General features: G+C 40.8%; 1 protein-coding gene and 1 pseudogene across 2 annotated transcripts in view; both read left to right on the plus strand.

Annotated features, from left to right (window-relative positions):
* Positions 1-2500: 2500 nt before the first annotated feature.
* LOC148737995 (uncharacterized) lies at positions 2501-7083 on the plus strand (annotated as a pseudogene). Its single transcript, XR_015996798.1, has 4 exons — positions 2501-2915; positions 3216-3379; positions 5082-5974; positions 6956-7083. The product of XR_015996798.1 is annotated as an uncharacterized LOC148737995 (transcript).
* LOC148737996 (uncharacterized) overlaps positions 6995-12443 on the plus strand; it is a 6701-nt gene continuing 1252 nt past the window's right edge. The window contains exons 1-2 of the mRNA XM_088751394.1: positions 6995-11427; positions 12159-12443. The exon at positions 12159-12443 is cut by the window's right edge and continues 1252 nt beyond it. Coding sequence (XP_088607520.1) covers positions 6995-11427; positions 12159-12177 — 4452 coding nt within the window. The 3' untranslated portion in view covers positions 12178-12443. The remainder of the gene's footprint in view (positions 11428-12158) is intronic.

The raw sequence follows: 12443 nt of genomic DNA on the forward strand, positions 1-12443 counted from the left end.
AAGCTGGCTTTCTTTTGAGACATCATTTGTGAAGCGACTCTCGCTTTTTTTGTGATAAGTAATAAATCACAGCAAGGATTAGTGAACTGAGTCTACTATTATTACAATGTACATCTCAACATAATCATGCAATCATTCTCACCATTCTAGGCCGTGACAAATTTGGCGAAACATTCGTTTTGTTTTCTTCGATCGTCGAATGAAATTATTCACAGTTCTTCTTGCGGTAATGAAATCAGTCGTGTAGTCAAAGCCTTTACCCCTTAAGGTAAATAATTTGACCATTGAGATAATTATGGTTCTCTGTCCCTGCAGGCAAATTAAAAGCGGGCAGCCATAGCTTCAAAGTTTAACGAATATTTCTAATGCGCTAGCATTAACTCTAAATTCTAATTTTTTAGTTCGTACAGAGCAAATTTTTTTATTATTCTAGTGTTAAGGACCCTAATTATTTTATCTTAGATGACAAGGACTTAATTGAGAACGATAGTTTTAAAATTCGGAAGTACAGGGACATCGTCTATTTGTCATTGTAAGAACTTAAATTTTTGAAAAGTAAGTGCTTCTAAAATTGTTGTGTTCACGGGGAAACTGCACTACGTCCCCTATTACAACATAGGTGGTCAAATTGAAACCTCTGAGTCCAGGTTGATATTTTTCACTTTAGGCGGAAATTACATGTTGGTCAATAATTTCTTTGGGAAAAAATCCTACGTTTTTAAGAACATGCTAACTGAGGGTTTGTTCCTATGTGAACCTCTTGAATTTCTTTATCGATAATATTGGCCACATATGGGGAACTAAACGTTCAAGTAGTATTGATCGTGCAGCAATAGATGAGAGGATTTGTTTGGTTTGTCTGAACTAGTTAAAAGTTACTTTAAAATGCTTGTGGGAATAATTTGCCATATCACAACAACTTAATTTTTCTAGTCTTTTTTTTATTATTATTATTTATATACACCTAAAATATAAGGTTCTCCTTTTTCTTATATTAGCTCAAATAACAGTTTGTTCGATTTAAATTTGTCAAATTTGTTACATGAACCTGTGCACTCTACTTCTCAGTCTTCATGGCCTGTTCTGATATGTTCACCAATAAATATTACTAATATGCTACTAATCACTGCTCTAACAGAATGTCAATCCAATTACACATAACAATGAGGCAAAGGACTGGAAATGCACAGCTGTACAGAGATTTCAGTTACCTCAATCCGTCAAATTGTCCCTATTAATGCTTTTGTTCTCTTTGTTTCAAGGAATCTTGTGTATTTTGTGTGGCAGCCATTTTCATATCTCCTCCCTCGTCAATATTAAGCACACATGTATCTAGTTCATATTTGGTGTCGGAGGCATGGATACAAATTTTATCTTCAAGTGGGAGATATTATCAACTTGAGAAGATAAATTCTTATTCACGAGGAAACACGTATTGTTAACCTTACTAAAAGATGATTTAAAAACACATTTTAAGAGCATCGACTTGATGCTAACTTCAAGTTCAGATAAAAGAGTTTTTCTCCTTATGAAGAGGGTTTTGATTTCATCTTAAAAAATCTATATATAAATTCAATAGCATTAATTCTATCTCGTCATCACTGCCCCAGGGATCCCATGAGATAGCTAGACGCATGCGCATAACCAGTGCTTTTCGCGCGGAAATCAGTTTAGCACGGTGACTACTTATGCGAAGAAAATCTTCCATTTTTACCTTCAAGTTTCTTAATATCGGGTCTGCAATAAGATCACTGGGTAGAAAACACCTAGAATGACTACACCAGGTTTAGAACGCGATATTCAGTGCTCGAACGATGCTGTAGACCAATCTCCACAGAACACCATGGCGGCGATCCTCAGAGGACTTAACGATACTTTGGCACAATTGACCAAAGCTTCAGAAAAGCAGACAGCGACGCTCTACCAGCCTACACTATAAAAAAGCTACAACACGTCCAGAATGCCGCGGCGCGCCTCGTCACACTTACAAAAAAGCATGATCACATTACGCCTGTTCTTTTCAATCTTCATTGGCTTCCCGTCAATCAACGTATTATTTTTAAGATTTTACTTGTAACCTACAAGGCACTTAACAACTTGGCACCGTCGTACATTTGTGATTTGCTCACATCTTACACCCCATCGCGTCAACTACGCTCATCATCCAAGCACCTTCTGGTTTCTCCATCCTATAACCTGAAAACATATGGCGCAAGATCCTTCTCTGTAGCAGCACCATCATTATGGAATGCTTTGCCAAGTGAAATTAGAAATGCTCAGTCTGTGTCTGTTTTTAAAAGTAGATTAAAAACTTTTCTTTTTAGAAAAGCCTTTTATAATTAATATTAGCTGTCTTAAGTGTTAATGTTAAAGTTTTCTGTAAGCGCCTTTGAACAGTAGGATACTGGCGCGGTATAAATCTTTTATCATTATCATCATTAAAGACGACATCCTCCTTCGTCCTGAATCAGACGAGGAGGCAGAAAAGGAAGACTCAAACATGAGCAATAGACAACTAAATATTACTGCCACGTTAAATAATGTGCTCGACCCGAGCGACTCTTGCGTGGTGAAAGAATCTGCTAGCTCTGACTTAGAAAAGCAGAATGATGTCCTCGAAAGTCTGACTCAGGCATTTTTACAGACCAACGATAAATCTCCTACCATAACAGAGAAGGTTGCCAGTCTAATTGATAGTATGGCTTCTGGAGTTCTTTCACCAGAAACGGTGAAGGAAAGAGTTCATAAATACAGTCCACCAGAAAACTTTAAGTTCTTGTGTACTACAACAATTAAAGAGGAGGTTTGGGATCTGCTTCCCAGGAGGAGCAGAACAGTTGACCTTGCTTTTCAGAAGGTGCAAGAATTGCCTGTTCAGGGTTTATCATTCCTGTCGATTTCGGGGGAACCAGTTGGTAAAAGACCTTCAAACTGGCAAACCCACTAACGTCCGTCAGGTCCTGGACCAGGTCATGGACAGCATTGCTTTTGTGACTAATGACAATTATAAACTTAATATGAAACGACGAGAGCTAATCAAGCCCGACTTCAACCCCCCTTTCACAAGGTTATGCAAAGAGGACATCAAGCCCTCTACAAAGCTATTTGGGGATGAATTGTCAAAACATCTAAGGGATATGGCAGACGCAAAATAGGCGGGCCAGCAGATGCAGAGGACCTCTGACACCCGCAAATCCAGCCATAACTATCTAAAGGCTGTGAGGCAGAAATCTCGACGCTCAACTTTCAAACCATACCACCGGACATCTACTGGCCAGAAAACATCTCAGACACGCCCCTTTTTAGGGTACAGCCGGGGACACAAGAGTGCCCCGAAAAAACCCAGCCAATCCAACAACAAATATTAAACGATAACCAGGTGAGGAAACATCCTAAATCATTTATGGATGGGGATTATTTACATCAAATGGTCCGTATTTTTTCAGCAGGACAGCTGAAGGACCATGTTGGCTCCTGGGAATCTTTGACAAATGACCAAGTCATACTTGATGCCATAAAGCACTACCATATATAGTTTGAAGCTAATACCCCCGTCCAACCTCACCCACCAAAACAAATCCACTTCTCACCTGGTGAAAGGGAGATAATAAGTGAAGAAATATCTACACTTCTCCGTAAAGGAGTTTGGGAACAAACTGAATATGTAGAGGGGGACTTCCTCTCAACTATATTTGTGCGGCCTAAAAAAGATGGCAGCTACAGAATGATTTTAAATCTCAAACCTCTTAATGAATTTGTCTCATACTACCATTTCAAAATGGACACTACTCAAACAGCTCTTAAACTCATGCATCCGGGGTGCTCTATGGCTTCAGTTGACCTAAAGGACGCATACTATTCTGTCCCTGTTGCTAGAGAGGACACGAAATATTTAAAATTTGAGTGGCAAGGGAGTTATTATGAATACACATGCCTACCCAATGGCCTCGCTTGTGCCCCCAGGCTGTTCACAAAAATTTTAAAACCTGTTCACTCTCATATCAGATCAATGGGCCATCTTTGCATGGAGCACATAGATGACTCTTTCTTATTAGGATATGACCACGCTGCTTGTAAGAGGAATGTCCAGGACACGATTGACACATTCCAAAACCTGGGATTCGTAGTTCACCCTGTGAAATCAGTTTTCATTCCCACACAAGAAATAGAATTTCTTGGGTTTTTACTTAGCAGTATTCTTATGACATTTAGACTTCCCCCTACAAAAGCTGCACGCGTACGCATGGCCTGTCAGAATTTACTACTCAAAACTAAGGTGACCGTCAGAGAAACTGCCCACTTCATTGGCTTGATAGTCTCAAGTCTACCTGCAGTGCAATTTGGAGAATTGTATTACAGGAATCTAGAAAAGAATAAGGTCCTTGCACTGCAGGCTAACAAGGGTAATTATGATGGGCCATTATATTTTTCTAAGGATGCCAAAGCAGATTTGTCTTGGTGGATAAATAATGTGGACTCTTCTTTTAAGAAGATTGTTCAGCCTAACCCTGACATGACTCTGACAACAGATGCCTCAACTAAGCGCTGGGGGGAAGTGTATGGGGAACAGAAAACTGGTGGCCCTTGGAGTTTGGAGGAGCAAGGGTTTCATATTAACTACCTGGAGCTAAAAGCAGTTTGGTGAGGTCTCAAGTCTCTGTGTCATCACGTGAGACAGAAGCACATTAGGCTTCAATCTGATAACACTACTACAGTAGCTTATATCAATGCAATGGGGGGTATCCAATCTGCAAATTGCAACAACATGGCCCGGAAAATTTGGCTGTTGTGTATTGAAAGGGAACTTTGGCTCAGTGCCCTACCACATACCAGGCTCCATCAATGTAGTAGCTAACTCGGAATCTAGAGTATTCCACACCTCCACTGAATGGTCTCTACATCCAGATTTGTTTGATCACATTAATGAAATGTGGGGCCCTTTTGAAATAGATCTTTTTACTTCCCGACTTAATTTTTAAATACCTACGTATGTCTTGGAAACCAGACCCTAATGCAAAATGTGTAAATGCATTATTAATGCGATGGAAAGAACATTATTCTTCTGCTTTTCCACCTTTCAGCCTGATAGCAACTTGTCTGCAAAAAATAGAACAGGATCAAGCTACTGGTGTAATCTTAGTCCCTTTCTGGCAGACACAACCTTGGTTTACAACGCTCCTTCACCTTTTAATAGACAACCCAGTGTTGCTGCCTCAGCTGGACTATCTCTTGACACGACCTCACAACAATGCTCTACACCCTCTTCGCAAGCAGCTAAAGTTGACAGCTTGCAAGGTCTCGGAAAAAGCCTCCAGCAACGCAACATATCAGAGAAGGCTGCAACAATCATCGTGCAGTCATGGTCAGGTGGGACGCAGAATAATATAAACTGTACATCAAGCAGTGGATTGACTTTTGCTGTGAACGACAGGCTGATCCCTATAACCCACCTTTAACATCAGTATTGGATTTCTTGGTCAGCCTCCATGAGAAGGGCTTGAGCTACACTACCATTAACACTGCTCGTAGTGCCATATCACCAATTACCCTTTCTGAAGACCAGAATACTATTGGTTGCCACCCACTTGTTTCTAGACTTATGAAAGGTATAAAAAAGGCTCACCACCCGTTCCGCGGTACCACTCGACTTGGGACGTTCAACCAGCGTTAAATTATCTGGCTTCCAAAAGCCCTGTGGATGGGCTTGACCTCAAAACGTTGACCCACAAGCTGATTATGTTGATAGCTCTGGTGTCTGCACAAAGAGGACAGAGTCTTCACATCCTTGATATTGGACCAGACTGTATGAAAGAACTTCCTGATGGCTACGAGTTCCTGCTTACTGCCCATATTAAGCAGAGCAGGCCAGGCTACAAAGCACCTACAGTTGTTTTGAGAGCATACCCAGCCAATCCGTCCCTTTGTGTTTGTACTTGCTTAAAAGAATATCTTAAGAGAAAAAAGCCTCTCAGGGGTATGGAAACTAAACTTTTTGTCAGTTTTACTAAGCCATATAAACAGGTGTCCAGAGAGACTCTTTCTAGGTGGATTCTCACTGTCATGACCTTTGCTGGGGTAGATACAACAATATTTAAGCCACACAGTACACGAGCAGCAGCTACTTCAAAGGCTAAAACAGCCTCTGTTCCAATCCAAGAAATCCTGAAAACTGCTGGGTGGTCATCATCGAGATGTTTTGATAAGTCTTATGACAAACCTGTGGAATCCTCCCCATTTTCTTCTGCTATTCTCAAGACTGTTTAGTCCTGAAATTGGACTTGTTGGCAAATGGTTTTTTGTACTACTATCCTTAACGAAACATCTTCTAGACAGAAACTTTATTTAACATTTGTGTTTCTTAACATTACTTTAATGTTACATACACCTGCATATGGTGTTTTAGGTTCCAATTGATAGATAGATTGTAATACCTACATCATTTGAGCTAGCCAATTGAGCCAACCGCCTCCCGGTTAGCTCAACTGGTTAGAGCGCTGGACTGGTGTGCGGAAGGTCGAGGTCGATGGTTCGAGACCCCGGCCGGACCAACACTCAAGGTCTTAAAATAACTGACGAGAATGCGCTACCTTTCTATAATATCAAGAAATGGATAGACATTCTAGTCTTCTCGGATAAGGACGAATAAACCGTAGGTCCCGTCTCCTTGATCTAGTAATTAGTTAATTTGGATAGGCAGGGGACGTTAGAGAACCCCCTCACGAGATTACTGTGATGTGGTCTGGCCTGTTTACTGGGAATTGGGGGGAGGGGGAATCTTCAAATAAGTACAGGGAGGAGCCAACACGTACAGCCTGTGTCCGGCGCACTGATGAAATATTATATTTATAAAACTGCTTATTATTTTCTTAGAGGACCTCCATCACCTTTTTTAGTGGTTTTAGGTATCACTTGAGGATTCATGACAACGCTTCAAGTTTTTTTCTTCTCTTTGCAGGTAGATTTTGAGGACTGAGCCCATCAATTTTGAGCTAAAATGGCGGCTTCAGTAACCTCACCCCTGGCTAGCTCCATAGAGAAGACAAATGGAGCCAAGCTCAGCAGACTTCTTATCGATGGTGGAACCACAGTTTTAAAAAGCATTTTTGACAGGCATCATTCTCCAGCAAACCTGGCGGCGAATCTCAAAGCGAAAGCCAATCATTCGAAACTATGTAATCTTCTGAAGAAACGAATTTTACGTAAGGCTCAATGGGACAAACTGTTTCCACCCAGTGGGAGCTCACCGGATTCAAACAATTTTGACATTACTCTTCTTTTTCTTCTTCTGACGGAAATTTGTGGGCTTTCCCCTCCCCCGTCAGGTTGGCACAAAAAACCACCCTTAAGTGACACTTCTCTAGAGGCTAACCTTGCTCGTGTAAAGTTCTTTCGAAATGAGTTGTATGGCCATGTATCCACCACTGAAGTCGACTCAGCAACGTTCTCCCAGCTTTGGCAAGAAATAAGTAGCGTTCTTGTGACTCTTGGATTGAATCAAGCAGACGTAGATAGACTAGAGGCTGAGCACAGTGGAGAGAAAGATTATCTTCAAATGTTGTTTGAGTGGGCTGATAGTGAGCAGGATCTTAAAGCACATCTAAAAGAAATAAGTCAAAGTATAGATATTGTACATCAAAACCAAACTCAGAATGCTAAGATACTGCAAGAAATGAAGTCGGAGCTGCATGGAGTATGTCACACTCAAACCAAAATACAAGAAGACGTATTAGAAGTTAAAAAGAGTATTGAGGATTTAAACCAAAGAGGACAGGCTAACAGAAGAGAAGAAATTCTGAACGTCCTAGCAAAGTCCGAGTTCGAAGGAGACATCGAGTTTTACGTGTCAAGATTCCAGGAAGGAACTCGCGAGTGGATCTTTCGAAAAATCGAGGGTTGGCTTGATGACAGCAATTCCCCAAACCGTGTGATGGTAATCAGCGGAAATGCAGGTATGGGAAAGTCTGTTATCTCAGCGGTCATTTGCAAGAGGATGCAAGAAGCCGGTAGACTGTCAGGGAGCCACTTCTGTCAACACAACAACGTGCGCTATCGAAATCCTCAGTTGTTGCTTCAATCCTTGGCCAGTCACCTGTGTCGTGCACTACCAGAATACAAAGAGGCTCTACTGGAACAACTGTCAAGAAATTTGGGCGTAGAAATCAACAGCATGGGAGTGGAGGAACTTTTTGCATTACTTTTCAAGGAGCCGCTCAGAAAAATCACTGATCCTGGTAGAAACCTTCTCTTGGTGTTGGACGCTTTGGATGAGAGTGAGTACAAGGGGCGCAATGAATTGTTGGATGTGATAGCTGACCATTTCATCAAGCTTCCACAATGGATTCGCTTTCTTGTGACCACGAGACCGGAAGTAAACATTTCCAATAAACTCGGCGGCTTACAGCCTCTGTATCTGGAAACGAATGATGGTGAAAACAAAAGGGACATTCGACTGTTCTTGGAGAAGCAGCTGGACCGCGTTATTCCAATCAATGATCAAGAAACTATTCTAAATGCTCTGGTTGAGAAGTCTGACGGTGTCATTTTGTATGCTTACTTTTTGGTAGACTTTATTCAGAAAAACGTTTCTCTACTAACTCTCAACCAACTGGACAGTGCCTTGCCATTAGGTATCTCTTCTGTTTACCAGTCTTATTTTAAACGCTTGGAGAGAGAGTTTTCTAACGAATTGGAAATCGACGAAGACAAATTTTTAAGTTTTCTATCTGTTGTCATGACTGCAAAAGAACCTTTGCCACTTGGATTTATCTCTAAGGTGTTTCAATTTCGCGCAATTTCCTCACACCGGAAGATAATTAAGGTTATTTCCTGTATCTCTACCCTTCTACCAGTTATTGACGAACGCGTTCACACGTTTCACAAGTCTGTCAAAGACTGGCTTACAGACAGAAGCACTCACGGACGGCATGGGTTTACTGTGGATAGAGATGAAGGCAGTCAGATCCTTTCAAAGCTTTGTGAAACTGAGCTCAATAACTTGAAACGCAAAGGGATTTATGGTGGAGAGTTCAGTGACACCGAGAAATATGCCTTACAGTATGGTGTGCAGCACCTATTGGATGCGATGAGAGACCATGAAATTCCCGAAAAACTTGAAGAACTTGTCGAAAATTATGTGACAGATCTAGAACTTTTGTATGCAAAGCTTTTTATCGGAAGTGATTCAGGATTTCAAGATATCTTGAGTATAAAAGAACTAGAATCCTTTGACGTTCTGCCTTCTCCTTTTCAATTTGCTGTGACCTCTGCCATTTCTGTCATGAGAAAATACAAATCTAGGCTTTGTCAACATCCGCAGCAATTATTTCAAACAATACTTAACGAAGGAGGAACGCAACTATCCTCAATGGCCAACCGTGTGTTAAAGGAAAAGTATCCAAGGATACCTTACATCGAAATCGTGAACAAAGAGGGTAGTTACGGAAAAGTGGGAATTAAAGCGCGATTTGAATGTGGTAGTGTGGTAGCTTGTTTTGACATCTCTCCAGAAATGGATTACATGGTTTGTGAGTGCGTCGACAGGAGTGTTCAACTATGGTCACTACAAAGTGGCGATCGACTCTGGTTGCGTTATGCATTCACAGAAAAGTCATTCGGCATTCCGATATATGCCATGGACTGTGCCGTTCGAAATGTGACCGACTTAGTTGTCAATGACTTTGACTTGGCATTGGTGTCATCAATGTCATTTTACCGATCTGTTGTATTTCACGCGGACGGTGATTATGTCATACCTGGAAGTTTAAGAGACGTTTTTACCATAAATGGAGATTTACAACCTCTCTTTCCCGAAAGTGATTGCATGTTCAACGTATGTGCATTTTGCGGAGATAGGTCTAAAATGTTAACAGATTGCCCTGAAAATCCAAGGGATGTTGTTTTATGGAGTATGTCAGACGGGGTGGAGATTACTCGTTTTGAATGCACGAAGAACATGACGTCTTTTGCATTTTCTTTTGATGGAACATTGGTGGCAATCTCAGATAAATCAGACAATGTTAGCTTGTACAAGCTGAGTAACATAAGCATTCAGTTTATTTGTGACATTGCATGTCCCCGCGTGTGTTCGTTGATGCATTTTTCCCCTGATAATCGGGAGATTTTATTTGGATTTGCAGGTGATAATGCCAGCCTCGAACTTGATTGCTACAGTTGTAAAGTCCCTTCCTTTAGCGAAGATTCCATTGAGTGTCCAGAAACTGCGATCTGCTTTCAAGAAATTGAAGACATTTTCTGGTGGCCATGGGAGTGTAGATCCCTCGATGAAAGTAAATTCCTGTTCTCAGAGTCTAGACACCAATGTTACACAATGATATCAGAGGTAATTCCGTCGTTCAAGAAAGGTTTCCTCTCAGCGGTTAGCAACCAATCTGTAGTAGTTTGTAGCCCTTTTAATAAAGAAATGTTTATGATTCATCATGATCAATTTGAAGATTGCCCTGGCTATGATAGCTGTGAAAGAGAAATAGGTCGTTACCAATTAAGAGGAAAACTTTCTGTGGATGGAAGATATCTCTATGCTTACAGGGAAAGAAGACTAAACGACCGTTTTTTTTCAACGGTGCATGTCTGCAACAAGGAGAAGAAAACTGTTCGTCAGTTTCAATCACCGTTATACCTCTTGCCCGTTAGGGAAGGAGTGCTTCTAATGAAGAACACGCCCAACAACTTACTTGAGTTGTGGGATTTTGAATTATCACGATGTATTCGATCGTTCACGGAAATTGATACGTTGGTAAGTTTGTTTCCTGTAACCGACGAACTAGTAGGATGTCAAAGACCTTGCGAGAATAACAGCTCCAAAGTGGACGTTTTAAGCATCACAATAGGTGGAATTGTTGCGACAACGACAATGGAGGGAAACATTACTTCACTTTCTTGTAATCTTAAGTTTCAATTCGTAGCCTGTACCAAAGAAGAACCTCGGTCTGTAAGAGAGACTATTATTACGATAGCAGTTTGGAATAAGAAAGAGCGTTTGTGGAAGAGGAATATCCTTACCCCTCGCGTATTCCGTCATCCTTGTGCGATTATCTCAAATGATGGAGATTTTGTTGTAACATGGAATTCACTTGACGAAGCTGACGGTTTGCACATTTTGAATGCAACTACGGGAATTACCATGCACAAACTACTGTCAAACCCACACTTTCGCCCTACTATCGAGGAATGTAAACTTCTTAGTGATGGAGAACATTTTTTGTGCAGTTGCCCCGACCAAGTTGTTCGATTGTTTCATGGAAACTCTGGTAACCTGATAGGACTGATAGACTTGGAACGAAACCCAGATGATCTTGCGGTATGTCTTAACAAGCCTCTATTTGCTGCTGTATTCGATACGAATTCCTACGGCAGAATCTTCCAAGTACATCTTCCAAAGGTGGAAAACAGTGAAAGTAAAGTGAAAAGGTTAGTTTGGGACCTATTATTCAACTCGAAAACTCGGAGCCCAGACCCGAAAAACCGATAATGCCGACCCCTTAGCAGACTCCTTATTTGTACAATTTTACGTGTTTCGGGGTATGCGTTCTCGTAACGCCCCAGAATCTTTTCCTAACTGAGAGCCCAGTCATTTTTTGCCATGTTGCGGGGAGGGGAGGGGGTCGATTCGGGGGGATTTTGCAATTTTCAAAATATTTACCTGACGTCCCCCCTCCTGCCATTTATAGGTGACTGCTACCCAAGCCAGGTCTTAGCTCGCGTGATTAGCGATATCTTTCAATTGATCACACAAAATGTTTTCATATAATACGGGCAAATTACAGATTATCTTTCATTTGCAACACGATTATTTTAGTACTATTTCTCGACCATCAGGATTGTACTCTGCAAAGTCTTTTGGTTGCTATTAAAATGGCTCCGTAATGACATCAGAGCTTTGTCTATTTTCAGTGGCTGTTGATACATTTAATAGAAAGTAATTGAAAACTTCTTTGAAAAAAAAAGGAAGTCATGATTTGAAAGTTGAAAGGTAATAGTTGATTGGCTTTTACACCTTCCATCACGTGTTCTTACAAGGAGAGGGATGTCCGTCCAAAGCAAGCTAAAGTTGATTGATTGATCAACCAATTAGTATAACCGTGAGCTATCATTTCCTTTTTTGTGGCGTCATTTAATCTACTTAATTCTTTTTTTTTCAGGATGAAACTTCAGCAATGAAAGATTAACAACATGAACGGTGAAAAATCCGGTCGGCAGATCTTGTTGGCTGAAAAACGGACGATTTCTCGAGGAAATTACCCCTTTTAGATCCATAAAGTAAATTTTACCTTCAGTTTTTATTTATCTTTTTACTCTAAAAACACCACAAGCTACGGCACTATGATATTCATTTTAGTAAACTTTATAGTATGATGTACATACCTTACAGTTACTTTTAAATTTTCTCGGGACTTTTTTTCGTATTGTAGAACTTTAGGCGAAAT

This window comes from Stylophora pistillata, chromosome 2 (assembly GCF_964205215.1).
Source record: "Stylophora pistillata chromosome 2, jaStyPist1.2, whole genome shotgun sequence".
In the NCBI taxonomy this organism is placed as follows: Eukaryota; Metazoa; Cnidaria; class Anthozoa; order Scleractinia; family Pocilloporidae; genus Stylophora; species Stylophora pistillata.